Raw genomic sequence first — 25,884 nt, 5'->3', positions numbered from 1 at the left:
ACTGGGCACAGAGTTTGACAACTCTGGATTCGAACCTGAGCATCTACCAAGAGTAGGGTTTCTTGTTTTGTTTTTAAACAAACGAGGGACTCAGTGTCATATGCCTTGCCTTGCTTTCAGGTCCTTTTTCTTCTATTCGGAGATATTTAGTGGCAAAACCCAGCTTCGCTCTCTAACCCAGCATCGACTCTAGAATTTGTACATTCAGTGATAGGACAAGACCTCTGTGAGTGTGGGTACATATGGTGTGTGTATTTGTGTGTGCGTGTGTACAGGTGCCAGGTGCACATGTGGCAGTCACAGGGCAGCCATGGGTGTGAGTTTCCCCTTCCATTTATCACAGTGATCTCCTTATTGTTAGCCCCTGTATATGCCTGGAAGAGGGGGTAGAAGGCCTGTTCAGAGAGCGGATGTGTGAACTGAGCTGATGATCTTTTTTGACAAGAGCCAGTTGTGAGTGGATCTGGGCAAAGCATCCCAGTTCCAGAATGGCTGAAGGGGCAGGGTTTGAGATAGGATAGGGACTGTGTGCTTAGGAAACAGGAGGCCAAGGCCACTGGGGAGGAGGGTTAGAGAAATAGAGCAGAGCAGGTCAGGGAGGTTAGCAGTGCTCACATACTCTGTCCCAGACCACTGAAGGAGGCTGGATGTTACCCTTTGATGGGTAGGGGACCACTTGGGATTTTTCATCAGGAACATGACCAGCTCTATGGCCGCCATCTTCAAACGTGTGTTGTCGGAATGGCTCTTGTAAATAGACATAATTTTCCTTTATATTTTGTAGAATAGACCAGAGGGCGACCATTTGGCCAAAGGATGCTTTTGGAACTCAGCAGGACTTGCATGAGGTAGGTGAGAAAATTACGGGCTGTACAAACGTGAGCGGACCAGTACCAGAACTGCCTATTCTTTTCACAGAGCCAGTAAAAACCACTTTTTTTTTTTTTTCCCAGTTAAAACTTTCAATCCTTTCACTCCTAAGTGAACTTTTTCATTCTGGCAATAAAATGTTACTTCTTTAATGTTCTTCCTTGTGTTGGAGCAAAACACTTAAAATGGTATATTTGAGACTGCTCACCACACATCGGCCCTTCCACAAGTCCAGCTGCCATTTCTTTGTGTACTTTCCAGCTCCGATTTGGGATTATATAACCGGGGCTGTGATAATTAACATTTGTAGGACTTTCCCTTAATTGAATTTTATCTGGATCTCCCGTTCTCTGTTTCCCACTGACTAGCGTTTGCAGCCGTAAACATAATTGGGCTAAGCGTTTATTCGATGAGCATAATACAAGTCGATGTCTGCACCCTAGTTTTCTTCATATGCTCTGAGATATGAGGGCCTTAGTTTTCCATCCAAATCGCATCCCATTACACTGGACAGCACATTAGTTAGCTTGTTCTAGAGTTTCTTTGAAATATGTAATTGGATTGTAATGTCGGAAATCACTATAATTTAATCAGATCACCTGCTGTTGTGAATGCCTCGGCTGGAGACGCTGGTTTGGAATACTCAGCTGGTTTCTCTCGCCCTCATTAAGTTGGAGCAGTGGGTGGATGTAGTGTCTCTGATTAGGATCATAGCCAAGAAGATAGACTTGATACTCAGATGCACAGGAGAGAAAGGAACAGCTTAGGCAGATTGTTAATTTAGCATTTTGAAGATATGGTCCTCTTTTGCCCCTTAGTTCCCAGGCCTTTAGCTATGTAAGTGATTTATATTTCTTTACTTGATGATGATGGCAATGTTGGTAGAGTCTGGTAGAGAAACTAAACCAGGTGTCTCTTTAAGTGAAGTTAAATGGCTAAATTCACGACAAATGTCATAAATATACCACACACGAGAATGTCAAAGGCTGTTAGATTTGTGTGGGTTCAGACACAGCCTTCAAATAGCATGTGACTCATGCTGGACAAAAGCTAGGAGCTTGAATCAGCACACCTGTCTGTCTTCCTTTCTGCCAGCGAGCAGAAAGCTATGTGCAAATCTGCAATGGATTATTTTGAGGCTGGCTACTGGGAAGGGGGTGTGGCTTAGAAGAGTCACTCTATGGCTTTTTAGCTTGGGGAGAAGCTCTGCGTTTTGAGATGGGAAATGACAGGACCCCTGAGATTGCTTGAGCAGTTGTTAAAGGCTGTGTTTGTTCCCCTTCTGTTCTCCTTACTGTAGTGTGTTTGCACAGGCATGGACTGTGCAAGGGCCTTGTGCTTCTGCATGGAGACCTGGGCCACCTCCAGGCCAAGGTGGCTCCTCTGGACTTGGTGTGGAACACAGAAGACGTGTGCTCAGTGGTTTAGCTCCAGTCCACAGGGTGGGCTGAATGTGCAGGCCCATGTCCTCACAGGCAGTTCCAGCTGGGATGAGAACTCGGGACATGGAAAGAGAAGGCAGAGAAGCTAGGAAGGAGGGGACAGCAGAAGTGAGGCCATACCGTGGTGTGAGGGGCGGTGGCTCGGACTCACTGCTGGAAACATCCCAGAGAGTGTAAATCTAAAATGTGAGTTAAACTTAACAACACTATATTCTTTTAAGAAAAGACCCACTAATATTTTTCTAAGTGATGGTCCTATGATACATACACACACATACACACCACACACACACACACACACACACACACTGTTTTAATGAATGTAGAATATGCATGCAGAAAAGCATTTCTAGGCAGTGTATAACCAATATCACTTTTCTCCTTCACTCTGGAGTATCTAGTTCTTGACTTTGGGTCTCTTGATATGATTCTGGTCTCCATTCTATCCTTTGAACATGCCTGTGGGGCTCTGAATCTGCTCTCAAACACCTGACTGTGTGCCTGCCATTCATCTGAGCTGTCCAGTTCCAAACACCTGACTGTGTGCCTGCCACTCACCTGAGCTGTCCAGTTCCAAACACCTGACTGTGTGCCTGCCATTCACCTGAGCTGTCCAGTTCCAAACACCTGACTGTGTGCCTGCCATTCACCTGAGCTGTCCGGCTTCCCCTCTGTAAGATACCTAGACTAGAAATCAATCTGTTTCTCATCCATTTTCATCAGTCCAGACTGTTTTTGCCTTGCCTGTATTATTAATAGATCACTAGATCCAAAGAGCACTTTAGAGCTAGAATGAGGGGGAACAATGGTATTTACCCTCTGCAGCACATAATGTTATTTCTCACTTAAATCCCAATAAAGAAGCAAACAGGTTTGTAATGAAACCTAACGGACATCCTTCCCACCAAGCAATTATACCGTGTTAGGGCTTCAGAGATTGTTAGGTGGTTCTAGCAGGAGAGCACAGCTACTGTGTTCCACTGAGAGAAGAAAGGCTCTTCTCCATAGGAGGTTATCTTCCTTCATTAAGCTAAAGCCTTAGGAGATACACAAAGAGAAGGGAACAACAAGGTAGCCCCACCCAGATCTGCTGAACTAACCCCGGGTGATCAACTGGGTGCTGGATGTCACAGCTGTTATCCAAATCCTAGACTGCATATCACAGAATGTCAACTAATTTGAATCCTGGATCTGCCAGAATGAAGAGAAATTTTGAATTAAGTTTGTTCTAAAAGGCTTTCAGTCTTAAGAGGGGCATTATGCAACATTTTGATTTTTCTCATTGCTTACAGTATTTAGTTGAGGGTCATGTCAGGGTCCTGTCCTATGCAGGGCTGACACTTCCTGGAGACCAACTTTCTAAACCCAGATGGTTGTCTTAGGGTTTCTACTATTGTGAAGAGACACCATGACTAAGGCAACTCTTATAAAGGCAAACATTTAATTGGGGCTGGCTTGCAGGTTTAGTCTACTATCATAGAAGGAAGTTTGGTGGCATACATGCAGACATGGTGCTGAAGGAGCTGAGAGTTCTGCATCTTGAGCCTAAGGCAACCAGGAGAGACTAGCATTCTCAGACAGGTAGGAGGAAGCTGTCTTCTGTAATGGGTGGGGCCTGAGCATAGGGGGAGACCCTCAAAGCCCACCCCCAGATTCATACACTTCCTCCAACAAGGGTACACCTAACAGTGCCACTCTCTATGGGCCAAGCATATTCAAACCACCACAATGTGGAAACAGAAACCATGTTATATGAATAGCATAGATGCTTAACACTGTTATTGATTGGTCTCAAGGGTGGCCACCAAGTTATAAGAGAAGCGTTGGAAGTGACCAACCAAAAATCTGAAATGTCCTTTTGTTGAAAGCTGCTATGTTTACAGTCATTCATGTAACTGTCCTCTAAAGCAGTGGTCTGAGACCCTTTGGATGTTGACTTATCTTTTCAAATGGGTCATCAAAGACCACCAGAAAACATATATTTATGTTAAATTCATAACAGTAGGAAAATTACAATTATGGAGTAGCAATGAAAATATTTTATGGTCGGGGGTGGGGGTGTCACCACAACATGAGGAACTGTATTAAAGGGTTACCGTCTTAGGAAGGTTGAAAACCACTGCTCTAGAGAAAAATGGTCACTTAAAAATTGTTCACAGCCTATGTCTCAGATTCTGCGCTTATTTTTTTCTCCTCATGGATGCCCTGAAGATGTCCTGTGTTTAATAGTGAGGTGTCAGGTAGACTTGCCTTTATCTAGTAGGTCAAAAACACCAGAGAGGTGGTCAGACCTTGGCTCATAAAGAAAGCTCTGTTTTAGATCCTCCTTAAGTTTCTAGCTAAGAATCTACTTTGGATCTTAGTTGACCTCATCAGTCACCCTAGAGATGTGTTTACACTTCTGTGGTTGCTTTGAAGTTGGTTTGGCTTCATAAAACTAGGCAGGAGATTTCCACATTTGTGCACTTTTCATGTTCAACAAAGGACCACAAAGAAGATGCTTAAAGTAGTAGTTAGATTTAGTTCTGAGTCCTGTGGTATTTTGACTGGAGTTCTACCCACCAGGAACAATGTCTTCATTGTTTTTCTATTGCCACTAATAATACTCTGAAGAAAGCACCTTAAAGGAGAAATGGCTTATTTTGTATCACTGTTCTGGAACTGTACAGGTCCATAGTAGGGAAGACATAGTAGCAAGGACAGGAAGTCAACTGGTTACATGCACACCGAAGAGGAGAGAGAAGACAGGAAGTGAGGCTACCTAGTGACCCATTTCCTACAGTGAGGCCCCACCTCCCACAGGTCCAACCATTTGTTCCAACAGCGCCACCAGCTAGAGATCAAATGCTCAAACACCTGAGGGAAAGTTCACGGTCAGACAGAATACCATCGTAATTTTCAGAACTGGTACAGGTGATAAGATACAGGTGGCAAACTGAACGTGAAACCAATACTCAGTGACCTCCTGATATCAACAGAAAGTGTCACTGAGTCTTAGTGACTATTGTACAAAGGTGATGTGCTTTTAAGTGTTTACAGAACATGAAAGCAGAGGGTTAGCCCTTCCTTCACACAGTACAAGTGCAGAGTACCCGTTGAGTTTGTCCTAGTAACGCAACATCAGCCTCAGTGTTATATGCCTTGTTTCTCCAGTGTAAAGATACCCAAATACTTAGACTTTGTTAAAAGCAGAACAGTCGAACATTTGAGTGCTGTCTTTGGTCTTAGCATGTGTCTATGTGAGGAGGGCATATGTCCTTATCAGCATCTAGAATGTATGACAGAAATATTTTGGCATCAGACCATAAAGACCTCAAGAAGGTAAGATTTATCTCTTGGTATTGTTTGGTGATTGGCTCCAAGAGTCCCCTCCCACAATTATAAAAATCCATGGATTACTAACCCCTTATGTAAAGAAGTGTAGTATTTATGAGCAATCTGATCACACCTTCCTGTGTACTTTATTTCATCTCTTGATTTGTTACCAATTTATTTCATCTCTTGAATTGTTACCAATTCAAGATACAGCCAAAGTAACTCCGTATTATACTGCATTGCTAAAGAACGCAAATTTTGTGTACATCAATACAGATGATTTAAAAGTAATTGTTGCTCTGTGGAGGGTTAATTTCATGGGTGCAGAAATTCAGAAATTTGGAGGACTGGCTTTGCTGTTTGACTGAAATGACTTCTTCAGAACTGCTTTTAATGTTGAGAAAATAGCCCATGAAAGCCTTCGATGACACTCCACTGTTGGCTGAGAAGTGTTTTTTCTGTTAGGAAAGACAGCTACATTTTTTCAATTTAACTGAAAACCCAGCCTGTCAAATTGGGTCTGAGTTCAGGTTCTATTGAAGAATATTTTGAATCATCTTAGAGTGTTCTGAGACAGGGTTTCTTTGTGTATCTCTGACTGTCCTGGAACTCATCCTGTAGACAGGGCTGGCCTCGAATTCAGAGATCTGCCTGTCTCTGCCTCCTGAGTGCTGGGATTTAAAGGCATGCACCACCATGCTTAGCTGAGTTTTTCTATTACTATTATGGTATAATGTGTCACCAAGACCTTAATGGCTTCAAACATCTGTTTGTTAGCCCATGTTTGTATAAAGCAGTCACAGTCTCTCTGCTCAGCATCTCATGAAAGAGACATTAAGACATCTTTCAGGCTGAGTGTTCATCTGGAGTAGGGGCCATGGGCAAACTTTTTCAGGTTGTTGCTTCAACCCAGGGTCTTGTCACAAGATTGTCATCTCTGCCCCTTTGCTGCTTGGCAGCTGGGCATAGCCTTCAACTTCCAAGTCTGCCACACTCTGCTCATGTGACTGGCTCCCCTTTCAAGCCAGCTATGTTGCTTGCTATCCGCCTGTGCTTCTAATTCCTCTGATGATACCTTCTGCCACCAGCTGAAGAGATTCTGCTTTTAAAGATCTTACTTGATTTGGCCAGGCACACCCAAATAATGGCTGCATCTTTCGCCAGCTAAGTTAGAACTCAATAACCCTTCCAAGCAGCACACAGATTAGCATTTGAATAACCAAGGTATGGAAACCCTGGGGGGGGGCATCTTTAGGGTCCTGCTTGCCACAAAATAGAATTACAGTCTTCTAAAGCCAGAAAGTTCTACAAAGCCTTACCCTTGAGTCTCAGTCATGATTGGGGGGCATTTATCCTTCCTGAACTATTTGCTATGACCTTGGAGCTTAGACGGAGCTGGTTGTCTAGAAGAGGCTCAAATTTCCTCCTTCGACACTGGGAATGTAGAGGATGGATAATTGGATGTTGGTCTCTGGAAGCATGTGCTCCAAAGTAATTTTCCTCTTGGCTGGATCACTGCAGGATGCTACTGGACCCTTTTTCTGGTTTGTGTTGAGTTGGGATAAAGTGACCTTGCTCCCCTACCAAAGGTTCTTCTTCCTCAGCAGAGTCCTGTGAGTCATTTAATTTTAGTCACCCTTTGTTGTCATTGTCAGCGGGGACCTCTGGTGGCCGGAGTCATCATGATGTGAGTCCTAATTCTCATTCCCAGGTGAGGGAGTCAAACAGCCAATGAGCTGGTAGATTCTCCCCCTCCTCCATCAGAGGCCATGCTCCAGTTTGGCTGCTTATTTCTAGGAGAACCAGGTCTGGAGTCCTCACCTTCAATCCTAAAAGGCACTGTAAGTAAAGGAAGAAGCCACGCCATTGCCAGCGGGTGCCCACATTAGCTTAGAGAAGCAGCTGACTCACCCTTGTTTGCTTCCTCCTTATCAGCTGTCCCCAAGGTTCCCCTACTCTTTGCTTTCTGGTGCTACATCTCCATTCTTTTCCTTCTTACTCCTTTGTATTCATGCCACTTCCAGCTGCTAATCTCTGCCCGCATCATCCCACTTCCGGCTACTATTTCCCGCCCCCTTATCCCACTTCCGGCTACTAATCCTGCCCGGTTTGTTTTGTTTTGTTTTGTTTTTTTCTTCTGTATGAGAACCCAGAGAGGCTGTTGAATTCCATAACTGTTAGGGGTCAGCCCGTGCTGCAGTTTTTGCTGCTTTCTGACAAAAGGATCAATGCAGAAACAATGTGGGTCGTGGGCTTTCCACGAAGGTAACATCTATGAGAAGCTCTTTGATTTTAACGTGAACGTGTATATATGCCTAAGGGTCCAAAGAGCGAATTTTGTTTGGGAGCTTTGACTGTTGGGATTCCTCCACTCTCCCCGAAGGAAATAATGACATATTTTAGTAATATTTGTTGAGAAGCAAATGTATACCCAGACCCAGGACTGTTTTGGAGCGGGGAAAGGGGACTGGATAGACAAGTGAGTGCTGTTAACCCAGCATCCAAGAAGTTTGCAGGGACACGTATTAGTGTCCTAGAGCTTAGCTGTCTTTGCCTGGATGCACTGCATGTTAGGCAGTTTCAGCCCTTCGGGTCATGGCCCTCAAGCTTTAGGGCAGGAAGATGGTAAGGTTTTTGATTTCCTAACAAAACATTAGCATTTGGGGAAACAGTCTTCCAGTGTGATCTATCCTCCTTAACGACACAAGAACCTCACTTATTTTGTAGGAGTTCCAGCAGGAGTTACTGGTTTCCAATATTAAGCAAGATCTAGAAAGTGGGTTAAAGTAGTGTCTTCAGAAATAGGAATGGGTCTGGGACTGGCAGAGAGAAAGATCGATAGTGTGCCCAGTGACACAGAATGGACCAAGTAAGGGATCAGTGGGTTTCTCTAGTGTCCATTTCCTACCTACCGAGTTATTTTAGTGGTTTAGTTTGTTTTTAGATATGTAAATGAATCGGTCTGCCATGTGAGTGCAGTACCCCGTGAGGCCAGAAGGGGCCTCCACAGAGTTCTCTGGAGCTGGAGTTTTAGAAGGTTGTAAGCTTTCTGGTCTGGCACTGAGAACTGTACCTGGGGCCTCTACCCGCACAGCATGTGCTTAACCACTGAGCCATCTCTCAGGCTTGCTGAGGTTAGTTTTTAGGATGATTTTTTCAGACTGATACAAATTGCTGCAGGAATAGCCACAAGAAGCAAACATATGGGTAATATTACAGAGTCCAACAACTGAGGACTTCATCCTGCGAGAGACGACTGATGTAGACAAGTGTCGGGGGGAGTGCACTCCGTAGGCGCCACGTGTTTTGTTTAAGGAAGAAAAAGCCTTACCTAGAAAACCTCAGACTCAGAATATGAGATTATGAAGGTCTGTTTCCTGTCCTGTCATTTGCTTGCTAATTTAGTGAGGTAAAGGACAAGAGTCTCACCATGAGATGCGATAACCCCCGGCTCCCCACTCCCAGGCTGAAAGCCTTTGGCAAAAAGAAGAGCTGTTCTATTACTGTGAGCTGCAGCTGTGTCATTTCTAGTTTTTAAAAAGTACAGACAGGATGCAATCAAGATCTGGATACTTTGGTCAGCACTCTGGTTCCTCGATGTTAGTAGCTGCTTCTTTGTTCTGTTAGCAGCGAGGGAAGCTTGCTAGCACCCTGTGCCGGGGGAAGCAGGACTGTGCGAACCAAGGAGGTGTGGCCTGACGCAAGGCATGCTGGGTTATAAGCATATGGTCCCCAGGGAGACTAGCTACAGCTCAGCGCCTCTACAGGGAGAGAGAATTTGGGCTTCTCCTTAAAGCAGCAATTCCCTTTCATACGGGGATCACCTATGACCATTGGATAGCACAGATTTACAGTAACATTACAGTTACGAAGTAACAATGAAAAAAATTTTTTACATCGACACTGGGAGAATCCCCATTTTGTCTGGTGCATCAAATCTTATACTTCCGAGTGTGTGTGGGTCTAGGTCCCAAGGGAAGGTCAACACTAGAAGACAGTGGGTGTGGCAGACACCTGGGGCTCAGGGAAAAGTATTTGTCCCTGGGCGGTGGTATTAATCAGGCAACCAAGATACTCATTACAGTGGGTCAGGGACTTCTCAAGGCCTACGTAGACTTGGACACTTGTATTAAAGTGCACTTGCTTCAGACTTCCTAAGTAAGAACAAATATGACATCATTTGGGGAATGTATATATTTTGTAAACTCCCAGTGAGCTGTTTTGTTTTGAAATAGCCTTGGAGTTTATTACCCATAGCATTGGAGGGTCTTTGTATTCGATACTCGGAGTCCCACCCTTCCAGAACTAAAACTGATAGGTAAAGACGGTCTTTTTGCTGACGAATTCTACCACGTGATGCGTTCACTGCATGACAAATGTTCCAGCCCACAAACAAGCAGATCACTGGAGTGATGTCAGATTACCAGGCACAGACAACTTGAAAGAGGAAGCCCCCTCCATCCAGTTCTTCTCAATACATGACCTGCTCGTGGTTTCAGAAGGTTCAGTCCATCACGGTGGGGAAGCTCTGGTCACATCATGGCAGGTAGGAAGAAGAGAGAGAGGAGCTCTCCCGTTAGGTTGGCTTGCTTCCTCACCCCCTTCAGTGGGCTCTTCATAGGAGGATGCCAAATGGGGCTAGGAGGGATGTGGGAGCAGGGAGCAGGTAAATGAATGTATGCAAAGGGGCAGTCTCTTGTGTTTATTGAGAGCATGTGTGGGCTTGGGAGTTTATGCCCATGATCATGCAAATTGGGGAAATTACAGTAGTAGATAGATGTCTGGGAACTGACTGGCATCCTAGGGTTTCAGCAAGGTTCCTGTTCAATGTGTTTCACATCAGAGAGAGAATCTACATACACTTCCTGGAAACAAAAAGGGATGGGGAAGGCACCATAAAACCCCTTCCTAGAAACCAAATGTGAATGGTTCCTGCTCTCTAATTGCACACTCACAGATGAAGGCACCTCAAAATAGTTCTCCAACCCCCCACCCATGTGGGTGTTCTCTTTCTCAGCCCAGCTCTAGCGGCCCGAGTAATTGCAGAGATGGAAAAATGAGTATTTTCTAAAACAAGATGCGTATGCTCTGCTGTGTGAAAAGGAAAAGTTAACTTGGGAAAACCGTACCCTGGCTTTGCAGACCTCTCTAGCTGGCTTCTCGCAGGGAGTGCTGGAGAGGTGGGGGGCGGTTATCATTCCCAGGGGGATCATTATCTGCAGTGTGATCTCCCTTCTGATTTTTAGGTGTCCTACTATGGTGACTTTGGATGTAACCCCGGGAAAGCATCAGAAGGCTGACCAGAGCCATTACCTGGAGGCACCCTGGTCTTGTATGAGAAGGGCAGGATGGGGCTGGGGTTGGGGGGCTTCCAGACTGCGCCTTCATTTTTTTCTCTATGTCTTTGGGTAAAAGGTCACTAAGTCAGGTGTGATTGGTTCGTGAAATGGCAGGGTTGTCACTCTCCCCTCCCAAAGCCTGCCATTGCTTTCCAGCTTGGACCTAGAGAAATGATGCCTTGCTATTGGTTGGCTGGTTAACTGTCTCCTTGCTGAACTGAAAGCTCCAGGAGGAAGGACCCGATATCATTCTCTCAGTCTTTATGCAAGAATGGCTCTTGCCTTGAGTATTCAAGCATCATGTGGCTAGCACAGCTGCCCAGACCCTGCCAGTGCAGGGAAGTGTCCACGGGGCTTCTTGGGTCAGCTGCATAGTGCTTCATCCTGATTGGATAGGCTAAAGCCTTCCCATCGTTCTCTGGACAGACGTGTGTATGATGGTGGCATTGGCTTTTCACAGTTCTGTCTCTGCGCTGTGACCCTGGGGTCCTAGGACACTGGGGGATGTATTCCATTATACAGACCCATCCACACAGGGTGTGCACATGAGGTCTCTACTGAGGAGGGCTGTGGGGCTGAGTGACAGGGAATGGGGTGGCACGTGGTGGGGACAGAAGGGCTTCTGAGGTCCTTCTGTTCTGTCTTGTCTTCAGTCCCCAGCCGTTGTCTTCTCTTCTGCTTAGAGTTCTCCCTGGAAGGCTGATGTCCCTCCCTTCTGTCTTGCTCACATTTCCTGGTCTTCCTTCTCCTCTCCATTCATGCAGGAGGGAGTAGCTAGTGCAGCAACAGCTGCCAGATACCCCCAGCCGTTTTCCAGGTTATGGCATCCGAGCGAACTCCCATTTAGGGCCCAGAAGCTTCCGAGTCTGATGTACCCCCGTGTACTGACATCCCTTGCTGCTCCTCTAACCTGGTCATTGGTTCTGCTCCAGACGCAAGTCTAGGTGCCCACGTGTGCCAGGTTCTGCACCTCCATCCTCTGTACACATGCGTGCTTGGCTTTCCTTCCACTTAACAGAAGGGGGCTCCAAAGTCATGTAGAGTGAGGTTCCTGGGAGGCAGGTTCAGAACCCAGGGACGTAGAGCGATGCGTCATAGACGGTCGGTACCTCGTACCTCATGTGGCCTGTCCACACGGAGAGACCTCTTCCCTGCAGCTGGTGTCTGGGGCCATCCACCCTGAACACAGAGTCCAGTCCTGGAGTGATGGCCACCTAGTGCTGCTTCCACAGGTCACCTCCCCTCCGTTGCCCTCTAGCAGGGGCTCTAACTCACTACTGTTATGTCTGCTTCTTTTTACAGATGGAAAAAAATAACAATCAAGGTTTGGAATAGCCAGGATGCTTGCCCATCATCAGGCAGGATACAGATCACAGTGGGCATCCCCTGCGGTTCTGTGGAAACCTGAAAGCCACCTTTTGCTTTGCAAAGTACACAAGAGAATGTAGGAGTCTGAGCCAGGCTGCTGGCACATTTAAAAAATAAAAAAGATTGAAAATGCATCTCTCTGCTAGAATGCTTGCCTAGTGTGCAGGAAACCTTGGGTTCTTTCCCTCCACTGCCTAAAAGCAGGCATGGTGATATATAGCTTTATAATCCCACAGCTCAGGGGGATCAGAAATTCGAGATCTAGAGTTCCGGGATAGCCTGGGCTACATGAGACCCCATCACAAAATAGAGAATTGGGAATGTCCACCTCCTTTTACACAAGACTCTTTTAAAAAGTCATTGTAAAATACATTGAATATGGAAAACATGCCATCTTAAGCCCTTGGTAAATATACCACTCAACACTAAGACCATACAACTTTCTGCAAATCCTTTACACCTGCATCTTTCTTCTTCACACAGAATTGAAATTCTGAACCCACGAGACAGCTCTCTCCCTTCCCTGACCGACCCTGGGGAATCAGTTGCTCTGCTTCCTGGCTTTATGGGATTATGCAGGACTGATCTTTCTGTGGTTGGTTCATCTCATTCTGTGGTAGCCTGTGTCAGTCACTCTTTCCCCTTGAATCTCGAGGAATGTTCTTTGTAAGGTCATCCATGTTTTTGAGTATCCATTCATCTGCCTGTGGACCCTTGGGCTCTATCACCTGATATTAATCTTTGAGGGGTGCCATTGCAAAGTACCACAGACTAGGTAGCTTAAACACCAAAAGTGTATTTTCTCACAGCCCTGAGTTTGGAAGTCCAACGTTAAAGTGCCCACTGTTTTAGTTTCTGATTGATTGGTGTCCAACAACTGATTGATTGGAGTCCACCAACAACTGATTAACTGGCATCCACCAACAGCTAATTGACTGGTGTCTACCAATTGATTGATTGGTGTCCAACAATTAATTGATTGGTGCCCACCAATAATTTATTGGTGCCCACCAACTGATTGATTGGTGTCTACCAAGTGATTGGTCTCCACCAACTAATTGATTGGTGTCCACCAACAACTGATTGGTATCCACCAACAACTGATTGGTGTCCACCAACAACTGATTGATTGGTATTCATCAATTGATTGGTTACCTCCAACTGATTGATGTCCTCCAACTAATTGGTGACTAATTGCTAGATTCTTCTAGAAACTTGGTGCCTTTGCTCTATCTGCTTCTCCTCCCAGCAACCTTGAGCTCTCAGCTGCTGGAGACATGCCCTGGCAGGGAGAAGAGGGCCACAGAGCTCGCCCATTCTCAGGCCATGCTGCTCTGAGCTGTGGCTGTTAGGAATCACCTATAAAGGCGTACAGTATTTATGCCATCTGTGAACATACCTCTGCATGGTGGAGAAGGGGCCAGAGTTGCTGAGGTGCTCACTGAGTTCAGAATGTCTGAGAAAGTTTCAATTTCAAGCATGGCTCGGGGAAGCATCATGTAAAAACCACTGCTGTGGTATCAGCTCAGTGGATGAACGCAGTGTGGAGAGTTAGTGGAGGGAGAGAGTGATGAGGGAGATGCTTGGGCATATGGGGGAGTAGATGAGGCAGAGCACTGTGAATTAGAGGCACAGTGAGAAGGACCGGGTTGATGTGGTGATAGTGGACATGCATGAAGAAGGATGTTAGGGCAGTCAGAAGTAGGGGAGTGTGTGTGAAAGAGGAGGAAGGGGGGTCATGTTAGTATGGGGGTGGTAGGTACAGTAAGGGATGGGCTTGTAGAATAGGGTGTGAAAGTGGGGGTTGAGGTTGGCATGAAATGTATATAGTACAAGCATTTGGGGGTTAAGGTATGTTAGGGTATATGTATGTGTGTGAGTGGTATTGGAAACAAGGTGTGTGTGGGAGGTGTGTGTGTAGGTATGTGAGGCAGGCAGGGGTGGGGCTGTAGAGTGGGGTGCTCCAGCATGTGCCTGTGTGGAAGAGTGCCTATGTTGGCAGGTTTAGGTTCAAAGGACCAATGGCCCTGCTTCCCATGGCTGCCCTTGCCACAGCTGGAGGGAGGTGGGTGGAATCGCCTCCTGTATCCTGCCGAGCTGTCCCACTGTGGCCTCGCAGTGCCCAGCCTGGACTCGGGTATGATTCATATTCACCTGCGGGGGGGGGGGGAAGCGGTTTGCAGGGGCTGCTGCATCATCACAAGTGCGTCAGTCTGCATGACTTGTTCTTACTAAGAACCTGGGAGAAATTTAAAAAAAAAATGCGACACGAAGGGGTAGGCGGGTGATGGGGCCACCGTAGGCTGCAAAGGAGCAGTTGCGCTCCATCAAGTCGCTGAGTTAGGCTAAAGGGATCAGGGCCGGCTCCCTAGACTCCTTTCCCATTCCCAGGAGGCAGCTGCAGCATCACCTCTGCAAGAGAAGTAACTTTAGAAGGCGGGTAAAGCTGGGTGAAGGAGCCCAGAAGCCCCTCCTAGGTGCCAGGCAGCCTCTGCAGCTGTTAACTCTTTGTGTGCTGCGGTCTGCCGCAGTCCGTGTCTTGGAGGGACGCTGGCTTTTACGCTGGCTTTTATGAATGGTAGCCCGGGAGTGGCCTAATGTCTGGCTCCTGATGTCAGCACGGTGAATGAACAGTTTGCGCCACCGAGGAGGAGCGTAAAAGCCCCAGTACTTGCGAAGCGGACACCGTCTGAGATTGGCTCTCCAGATGCAGTGTCTCTTGCTGACGAAATGCCAGGTCCCATGTGTCACACAGATAAACCATATACGTTAGGATTTTAACAAGCCAGAAACTGAAGCTGCATGAGGACCAATGTGCATCTGACGCGGGCACCAGCAGCTCCTCTTCCCCCACCCCCGAAGCAGCAGCAGTAGCAGCAGCAGCAGCAGCAGCAGCAGCAGCAGCAGCTAGCCGAGACCCCTTTCCTGCCAGGCACCAGAGGACGGTGCCGGAGAGCTGCAGCCCCAGAGCTGTGTGTTAGGCATCCGCTTAGCTGGCTTCATGTTCTGCTTTTGTTGGCAGAATTCCTTGCTGAAGCTCCAAGCCCTCGAATCTGGTCTGTGCTCCGCGTTTCTGACCACCCAGGAAGAAGATGGCCAGGTGCACGGAGTTAAGGACCCGGCCCCAGCTTCCACGCAGAGTGTGCCTGCAGACAGCGTGGATCCTGCAGGTAAGAGGCAGAGTCTGGGGATGTCCCGTGTGGTACTCGGGAGACAGCTCAGCCTCCGCCTGGACCCCTGATAGAAACATCAAAGCCCAAGCCTAGGAGATGCTGAGAGGGAATTTAGGATTTGTTTGCAAGGCAGACTCGACTTAAATGGGAATCAGCGGAAAGCATCCGGTAACAACTTCTTGTCTTTTTTTTTTTTTTTTTTCTGGTTATTCTGCAATAGGAAATAGTGTGCTCTACTTTAAGACGGTCTGTACTGTCTTAAAACTTAGCACACTTTTGAGATATTGAGGACCAGGGGAGTTTCACTCTCTGTATAACTGACCTTATGGTGATCATTATGCAGAGTGAGCAGGGCTGAGTTCAGCTTTCGGTTCATTCCGACCACGTATCCTTGTTCCGGCTTCTTCTGAATTTTCCTTTCAAAAAGTCTCAAAATGGGTCTGAAAAAATTTCTTTTCGTTTTCTTCTACTTTCAATCCTAAGGGATGGCTGATTGGCTAGCCAACAGAAGGCAAATTAATGCTCTCAGGAAGAATTTGAGAGGAAGGAAATAACAATTTACCTGGGGGGGGGGGGAGCTTATCCTTCTTGATACAAATCCACCGAGGCTTACAGCCGGCTCCCTGAATTGGAGGCGGGGCCTAAAGGGCTTAGGGGGGGGCTCTAGAAGAAGCCCTTAATCTCCAGGGGTTGGAGGAAGAGATTGAAAATGGCAATTCAGTTCAGCAGTGTGGACTGCAGTTCTTAACACACTTGTGCTTAAGAACATCTCACGTGTCTGAGCAGGCTGGATGGTCATCTGCAGTGTTGGAATTTGTTTTAATTAACAGTGTTCATAGGAGCTGTTGAGGGGAGCTGTGCCCATTACTTAAGCTCCTTTGATGAGGGAACTGTTTATGCATTTGGTGATAGTAACTTACTGAAGTGAGCCATGAAATACTACTCGTTGGCACGAGGACCTGAGGCCTAGTGGGACATAGTAAGTGCCAGAAGACTTTCCTGTGGCCACGTGTCATTGGCAGTTGGTGGTCTTCTAGGGTGGTAGGTAAGCTCCTCTCCTATATTGGCCACTATGTTTGGGTCAAATGCTTGTAAGTATTTAAGTCAGATTGTCAGACAGTGTGGTCCCTCTTCTTCAACCGTGTATTTTTTCCTATTTATTTATTTATTTATTTATTTATTTATTTATTTATTTATTCACTCATTTATCATCTGGATCACAGCCCCCCCCCCCCATTCTTCCTAGACTTTCTAACATATTCCCTCTTCCCATCCTCCCTCCCCTTCTCTGATAAAGCCCTTCTTGGGTATCAACCCACCCTGGCATCAAGTCACTGCAGGACTAGGGGCATCCCCTCCCACTGAGGCCAAACAAGGCAGCCCAGTTAGAAGAACAGTATTCATGGGCAGGCAACAGAGTCAGGGACAGCCCCCCCCCACTCCAGTTGTTGGGGGACCAACATGAAGACCAAGCTGCACATCTGATGTGTGTGTGTGTGTGTGTGTGTGTGTGTGCGTGTGTGTGTGTGTGCACTCGCGGGGACCCTAAGTCTATCCATTGATGCTTTTTGCCAACCCTGGATTTTGTTTCTTCTAAAAAAAAAATAGTATAAACATCATATACAGAAGTCTGAAGCAAAATATAAATTAACCTTGGAATTGTCTGGTGTTTGAACTACTAGCATGGAGTGTGTAGTATTTGTTGTATGTTGGATATAGATGCTTCTTTGGGGGTGTTTTTAATGATGGTTTTTAATTTTTGAATAACAAGATGATGCTATGCTTTTTTATTATGGGTAGACTGGATTTCAAACAAACTTTAAAACCCTCTTGTGAGATGTAAATAAAGTGGGAATTTGCCTAGGGGCTGCTCACAGAAAGGAGCAAGCAAGACCTTCTGTGGTCAGTGACAAGTGGCAGGAACTGGGGAAAAGGCTCCCTTGAGGCAGGGCTCTTGGTTTGGATACTGGAACTTTAAAAAAAAAATTAGATTTATTTTAATTATTTTAGGCACCACCCGTGCTTGTGTTTGAGGAGGTGGCAAGCCTCCACATAGGTAGTGGGAATGGAACCTGGGTCCTTTGCAACATAAACGAGTCCCAGGCACTGAATTTTAAATGCAGAAGGCTTGGAAGTACGGAGAGCTCTGCCCAGTTAACTAGACTCTGGAAAAACACAGAGAACTAAGGGTTTTCATGGACCCCAGAGACTTTCTTCATCCAGCTGAGGAACCGTCAAGTTGAATTTGTAAAATGCTTTCATGGGATAAGGTTTGGCCTTGTGCACTCCCAAGACACGCTTTCCCAGGAAGCCTGTGCGTCCGATCTACTACTAGCTGATTACGGTTCGGAACAGCAGTTTGGCTTTTGCCAGTTGGAATGGAATTATAGCATTTGTTTCCATTTTTTTTTTCCCATTTCCCAACTCTTCCTGCTGCCTCCTTAAATTCTTGGCCTCCTCATTTTTATCTTTTTTCTCTCTCCTTTCTCCACGCACGCATTCAGCCTGCCGGACCTGTTAAGTATTTCTTGTTTGCATATTATTTCAGGGCTGACTAGTTGCTATTGGCTAACCAGTTAGGGGGCTCCTCCCTGGTGGAAGGGGTAGGACCTGTGAGATGTCCAAACCTTCCATGGTCATAGATCAATCAGCAGTTCTTAATTGATAGAAACTGTATATGGATTTCTGGGGTATTTTTTTTTTTTTTTACTATTTTGGCATTGTAGGTGTGTGTGTGTGTGTGTGTGTGTGTGTGTGTGTGTGTGCAATACCTGTGCATGAGTACATGTGTGTTCATGCACATGTTCTTAAATCCCTGGCGAAAAGAGGACTGTATAAGATTATCATAAATAACCACAAGTCCTTAGAATATTAAAAATTGAATAACCTGGGTTGGAGAGATGGCTCAGCAGTTAAGAGCACTGACTGCTCTTCCATAGGTCCTGAGTTCAAATCCCAGCACCCACATGGTGATTCACAACCATGTGTAATGGGATCTGATGCCCTCTTCTGGTGTGTCTGAAGACAGACTCTTATATACATAAAATAAACAAATCTTTAAAAAATTTTAATAGCCCTGTACTCCATGTTAACAGTAGATTCAATAATTAGTATAAGTAGGGACAAGATCCATCTAGTGATTTTTGTAGGAGTTCCTGGATTTGACTTGCCAGCAATGACTAAAGGTAAAATTCACAAATAGAAATTGATGTCACCATAAAAAGGTTTGGATCCACTTTAGACTTAATTAGTGCATGACTTAAGTTACTTAAACCTCACAGTACAGGTTTGAACTGACGGCAGTAATAACTTGTCTGGTGGTTCAAACCTTGGTCTTTAAGTTGATTTATGGGTTGTGAAGTTCCGACTCACTCGGTAAGATCCTGAAACGGCGTCTTGTACTATGAAGCCAGTTTCAAACCATACCTGCCACAGGATGGATTTCCTGGTACCCCATAGGCACACTTGGTCTCAACAGTATTCTAGAGATTTCTTATACTCCATAATCACCAGAAAGATCTACCCACATGGAGGTTTTCACTCTTTACCTTAAACACAGTCTTGGGTACCAGTCCCAGAGTCTGCATATTTTATAAAACCTCTGAGGAACAGGATCTGGTAGTCAAGAGGATAGTTTCAGAGAGAGGTAGTTTCAGAGAGGGAATTCCAAGGCTTCGGACTATGCTTTACCTCTTTTTTTTTTTTTTTTTTTTTTTTTTTTTTTTTTTAGGATTATTTATTTTATGTATCTGAGTACACTGTCGCTATCTTCAGACACAGCAGAAGAGGGTACCAGATCTCATTACAGATGGTTGTGAGCCACCATGTGGTTGCTGGGAATTGAACTCAGGACCTCTGGAAGACCAGCCAGTGCTCTTAACCACTGAGCCATCTCTCCAGCCCCGATTTACCATTGCTATCAACTGACCACAGAAGACTTAAGACTCAGAATCTAGGGTCATATCAATCAACTAGGTCATCTCAATCAATCTAGGTCAGAATCAACTTCACATATTAACATTGAGATTGGAAAGGTCACCAACGTCACAGGCAGGTGAGGTGGCTCATGGACAAGGACCAGGGGCATAGACACATCTTAAGAATACAGGGGTCCCTGGAGCAAAGTGATGGGTAATTTGAGAGCATTGGAAGGTCCATGAACTGTTCTTGCTTGTGGAGAACTGCCTGATTTGGGGCTAAAATGTCTCTCACATACTTGAGGTAGTCCTCCCTCCCAGATAGAATTTCCCATAGGTCATCCTACCTGTAACTTGCCAAACACATTGTGTAAGATAGAAACTGACAGGGTGTAGATCTTTTTGTCTCCTTCTAGTTGATGCTACTGCCCTTATGAATGGGGTGACTCCTGTCAGAATAGTCCAAAAACCTGGCTGACTGGATTTCTACTATTTTAGGGTAGAATGAGAAGCCGGTTAATCATAGCCTGGAAGAGGGCCCTCTCAATAGCTTGACATGGCCAGTGCCTTGAACTCAGACTTCCTACCTGCAGAACTATGAGAAAGGAACCTCCCTTCTTTACTAACCCTTAGCATCTGACACTTCATCATAGCAACACAGACTGATTAAGACAAAAATCCACGTGATAGTCTCAAAACTAGCTGAGTCAGCATTTATCGCTTAAGTAAATATTTTCACTTGGGTCTTAGTGAATGTCTGTTCTGGTGTCACTGGGTTGAAAATGGCCTGAGGGTTGTCTTTATGATGGCTTTCCATTTTGAAGTCTGCACAGAGACATTTTGGCATTTTATAGGGCTGAGCATAGCCTTCGTTCCATCTCTCCAAGGATGACTGTTAGAATTGAAGTTCTGAGCAACACCGTCCTTAAAGATAGCTGAACATCTACTGCTCCAAACACTCATTTAGCAGCACACAGTTTCTTTTTCTAAGTTCTTGATTTATAAGCTCTCTGTCTGAGTGAGACAGTGATGCAGACCATCTATTTTCTCTCAAAGGCTGCCCCCTAAACTATAGGTCTTGTCTTGATCTCTGTCAAAGTGGGCATTGTCTTCTTATCCCTACTTCAAGACACTGCACTTGACCAGAGTTGCAAATTACTTGGAAATGCTAATGAATCTCTAGATGACACGGTTACACATCTCAGAATGCAAAACTGAAAGGTAGGGATGGAGCTAGATGCTGGACAAGCTTCCCTGAACTCAGCGCCATGCAGGGGTACCATGAAATATGTTCTTGTGGTAGCTACAGTTTACAACTGGATTTGTAGAGAAGAAAAGTACCTCAGGTGTACTAATAGGTGGGCATTGCCATTCATATAACCCATTCCTTTAATTATCTCAGGGCTAGCCTCAGATAGGGTGTGAAGGTTTTGTTAGAGAGGATGTATATCATTTCAACCTCAGAAGCTCACATAGTCCTCATATACCTCTTACATGCTTCATTACTTATATGGCTGTGTAGACTGCATGGGTTTTGTGTCTATATAACTACAAACCCTTCTTGTTTATATATAAAATAAGTATGTTCATTTTTAGGCATATTAATATTTTTCCTGTAAATATATGTGTACATATATGTATGTATGTATATATGTATGTTTGCATGCTTGCACATGCCCCATGTATATATGGTGCCTATGGTGTTGGATTCTGGAGTTAAACAAGGTTGTGAGCTGCCATGTGGGTTCTGGGAACTTAACTCGAAACCTCTGTAAGGACCATGAGGGTTCCTAAGCACTGAAACACCTCACCAGGCCCTTTCTAGAACCTTTCGATCTTCTCAGAATGTGCCCGAAGTACAAAATGGCTTGTGTGTACTTCCTATAACTGCTTTGTTTCGAAAGTGACTACTTGAGTCTATGCTTTTGCATAAGATTTATTTATGTTCTTGTATATGAGTACATGTAGCTGTCTTCAGACACACCAGAAGGGGGCATCACATTACATCGGACCCCATTATAGATGGTTGTGAGCCACCATGTGGTTGCTGGGTATTGAACTCAGGATATCTGGAAGAGCAGTCTTAACTTCTCTCTTAACTCTTAACTGCTGAGCCATCTCTCCAACCCTCAATCTACTACACTGAAATTCTAAGCCCCAGATTTGTGGTTAATTTGTCTGTTTTAGCTCACTATCCCCATGGTCATTTTAGCATCTCTTACACGTGTGCCTTTCTTGTATGCACCATTTGATTCCTACTGGACTGAATTAGAATATTATTCATGACTATGGGGAGAGATAGTTTAATTGCTACCAAATGTTATCATTCACAGGCATGGGGCAGGGCGAAATGAACAGGGTCTCCCTGTCCATCAAATCTTATAACACCATGGAAACCCATAATTGTGTCTGTTTTAAAAACTAATGCCTTCAAACTATGGGCATAAAACCTTTTATCTTAACAAAATAACAATGGCTTTAGGATTGTCTCCCAAGCTATCCCTTGGATGTGAATCGGATGTGAATCGTGTCAACTTTCCTGTTATATCTGTGTGTTCTGTAAGAACCCAAAGACCATTGCCTGTTGAGATAATAACTCAGTGCTTGTCACATATTGAGAGCAGAGGGGGAAGGTCCCACTGGCTTTGTCACCACTGGTCCCCATTGCCAGTCATCTGCCCTCATGGTGCCTCCCGAAGTTTGAGACCTTGACCTGAGGCTGTTTAGTATTTTACTCCAGCTGGGGCTGAAGAGATGGATCTGTGGTTAAGACTATTGGCTGCTTTTCCGCAGATCCTTGGTTCAATTCCCAGCACCCCGTGGTGATTCATGACTGCCTGTAGTTCCAGTTCTAGGGGACCCCACAGGCTCTAGACTTCCTGGGTGTTCGACACGCATGCAGCACACAGCAGTAAGACACCCACACATGTTTTAAGAAAATTCAGCACCTGCAAACTGACACTTAACCATTTACAAATGTAACTGAAGATTAATCTAGGATCTGTTTGCAAGCACTGGTACAGACATGTCTGTCAAAAAGATATTAATTTAACTTTGCCCTTTGCTACATATGTCAAGAGAGTTTGCATTCATCGCTAAACATGACCCAGTTATTTGTTTTTATTTTAAAATGACCTTGGTATGAAATTTGGACGTGATCCTCTAGAAAGGCTAAATCTGTAATATTCACTATTCAGCTTTGTTCTGAAATAATAACTCCTTGGGCATTTTCATAAGCTAGCTTGGTAGCATCGTATTGGCTGTTTAATCTTCCGTACCTCAGCTTTCTTTCCGTTCAACAGCAGGAAGGACACTAACCACTTTTAATCTTGTTGTAAAACTGCAGAGAAATAAGATTCGTGAAATACTCCACATGTCAGTCCTGGTATATGTTCAGGAAATGTTCACTCTTATTATCTTTAACTTTTAATTTAGATTATTTTAATTTTCATATGTGTGTGTGTGTGTGTGTGTGTGTGTGTGTGTGTTTGTGTGTTTGTATCGGGGTACATGTGCACAGTTTTATGAACCTGTGGAGGTCAGAGGGCAACCTTTCAGGAGGTGATTGTCTTTTTCAGTGTTCTTCCTGAAGATTGGATTCTGGTTTTCAGACTTGGTGGCAAGTAACGTTGCCCCCACAACACCTCCATTGCCTACCTCCCATCACTCAGCAGGTGGTCCTTCTTGTCCAGTTCAGAGTTTATAATCCATCAGTTCCAGCTCATAATGATTACATGTAACTTTGGATACTGACTGTCTCATCATTTCTAGTGTTTTTAGAGGGTGGGGTCAACATTCACAGGTCATTTTGCAGATCTCTGCTGGAGTCCTGAGTGTGATCGGCACGATTCTAGCTTCCTGAAGCAGCGGGTATCTATAAAGACAATAATCTGTAGAGTGGATGGCTGAATGATCGCCACTACCAAAGCTGAAACTGCATTTGCTGTAGTAAATTATAGCCTGAGCCCTGCCTATGAGTCCAGTTAATTTTCCCACCATGATTTTAGAATGGCCTCCGAAGTGTTGAGGACAGGTAGCATCACACTGACACTTCGTTTACCAAAGAAAGCATTTCAAAACATACAGATGGCCATGTCCTTGTTTGAGGTCATTTCTACAGCTTCCTCTTCAAAAGAAAGAGAGTATGACACCTCTATCTGTTAACCGCCACCCCATCCCAGAATTCCTTGCATCTGCCCTGATACTCATGGCCATTTTGGCATGGTGATACTATCCTCTGTCCTGACTGACCTCTTAAGCTAGTCCGTCTGCTTCCCAGACAGCCACCATATCTCCACAGCTCAAGACTTACCCTGTCCTCTTTCCCGCCTCCTTGTGGACCTGTTAGCTCCTTCAGAAGCTTAAATATTACACCCCTATAACACAACCCACCAGAACCTACCAGATAGTTTCGGTTAGTGTCCTAGTTTGCTTTCTGGTGCTTTGATAAAATGCTGGCCAGAAAAAAAAAAAAAAAAAAAAAAAAAAAACCCAAAATAAAGAAAAACACAAAACCACCACCACCACCACCACCAACAAAACCCCCCAAACCAACCAAACAACCGAACAACCAAGCAACAACAACAACAAAAACCATCTTGGGGAGGACAAGGTCTATTTCCCCTTAGGCTTTTAGAATCTGCCGTCAGAGGAAGCCAGGGCAGGAACCTGGAACTGAAGCATGTGGAGGAGTCTCTCTCTCTGGTGCTCTTCTCTGGCTTGATTTCCCTGCATTACCCACAGCTACTTCGCCTTACAGAGCCTCAGTGATGGTGGGTTCAGTTCTCCATCGATCAGAAATATAGACAATGTCTCACGGACGGAATGGAGCCATAGGTCATTTATTCGTCTCCTCCCAGGTGACTGACTCTAGGCTCAGGGCAAGTTGACAGATGAAGCCCACGGTGACATTTGAGTTCGTTTCCATAGCCTCTCCCGTTGTGTCTGTACCGCCCTCCTTGCTGTCTGTTCCAAGACCGCCATGTTTGAAACTTGCTGAGATCATGGGCATGCTTTGAACCCATTTCACACCGCAGACCAGTCAAGGCTCTTGTGGCCACTAGAATATATCTGAAAGGTGCCTATGGGCCCAACCCTAACGGCAAACCCCAGAGTAAAAATAATGAGTCTGCAAGCCTCTGGCTTCTACAGCTGAGCAAGCGTGCTGGGGCTGTTGCAGAGATTTATTTAAAGTCTGGGTTGCTTTTTAAAAATCCGCATTAGGAAGATACATTTTTAAATCTGACTGAGTCACTGTAACGTAACATCTGCCTCTGCCTGGGGTTGCAGCCAGCTCAGAAGTGGTCTCTTGGCCTCCACATACTGGAGGTAATTATTTCTCCGCTCTGTGTTTCCTACTGTTCAGTGAGTGAACTGCCGGACACACTTTGGCTTCCAGCAACAGCAATGTGTCATCTTCTACTTGAAAAAGTGGTCAGAGCTGTCCCGCCCCTTCCTCCCCCATGGCCGCCAGACTGGGTCAGCCTAGCTCTGCATCTTCCTTACAGGATGGGAAAGCAGCTTCATAAGACCATGATGCAACACTCTCAGGGCACGTGGCAAGACACAGTGAGCCACCCCTCAAGTGCCCGATGATATTCTTTGGAAATAAACACAAACGGTGAGGCCCAAACTGTTGGGGCATAAACTGACGGACAGCCCTCATGGGGTACCCTAGGTGGTTCTCAGAATATTTATCTTTCTAGTTTTATGATAGTCACTAAATGATACTTCTCCAGGGAAGCGCCTGTCATACCTTTCTATGCCTTATCCTAACGTCTCACCAAGGATTCTCGGACAAACTTTGGTTCCATTTAGAGATTTTTCTTTTTTTTAAAGATTGTGCTCACGGCCTCCTTCTTGCTTAGTGCAAGCGTGCTGCCTCCAAGACTCGTCCCCAGCCCAACCCTGGGAAGTTTAAGATGAATTTGGTCTAATCTTGATTATTTAATAGGTGTGGGTCGCCAATCAGGTTAACATCTTGAGCGTAATTCTCCTGATTGAACTGAAAATTTCAAAGACTAAGTTGCAATCTCGTCTAGATAAACACATATAATACTCAAAAATGATTTGCCTGAATATAGTAAGAGTTTATCTGAATGTGACTTTATTTAATATCACCCTCAGCCTTGTGTGGAGGGTTTCAATTTTCTCATTCAATCCATGAAGAAAAAAAAGAGTTTTAAAAGGTTTCATTTTGAGGCCAGTGGGTAAAAGCGCTTGCTGCCAAGCATGATGGTGTAAGTTCGACCCCCAGGACCATATTTTATGGGATGAGAGAACCAACTCAGGAAAGTTATCTTCTGACCCTCACAAGGTATACATGTGTGTATGCACACACATGACAGCACACACACACACACACACACACACACACCGTCCATATCTCTTAGCCAATAGAAGGCCTGGTATTCACAATCAGTTTCTGCTCTGTTGCACTTAATGTGATCACTGTAGCGGC

General features: G+C 45.2%; 1 protein-coding gene across 2 annotated transcripts in view; it reads left to right on the top strand.

The window, feature by feature from the left end:
- The window catches only part of FAM13C (family with sequence similarity 13 member C), a gene marked incomplete at its 5' end in the record, with an annotated part of 106,749 nt that overhangs the window by 53,616 nt on the left and 27,249 nt on the right, over nt 1–25,884 (top strand). For both annotated transcript variants that reach the window (XM_080938318.1, XM_080938317.1), the window contains 2 exons: nt 785–848; nt 15,357–15,504. In XM_080938318.1, coding sequence (XP_080794444.1) covers nt 785–848; nt 15,357–15,504 — 212 coding nt within the window. The remainder of the gene's footprint in view (nt 1–784; nt 849–15,356; nt 15,505–25,884) is intronic.

The sequence above is a fragment of the Micromys minutus genome (assembly GCF_963924665.1).
Source record: "Micromys minutus genome assembly, chromosome: 25".
In the NCBI taxonomy this organism is placed as follows: Eukaryota; Metazoa; Chordata; class Mammalia; order Rodentia; family Muridae; genus Micromys; species Micromys minutus.
This window is presented reverse-complemented; position numbering and strand designations above follow the sequence as displayed.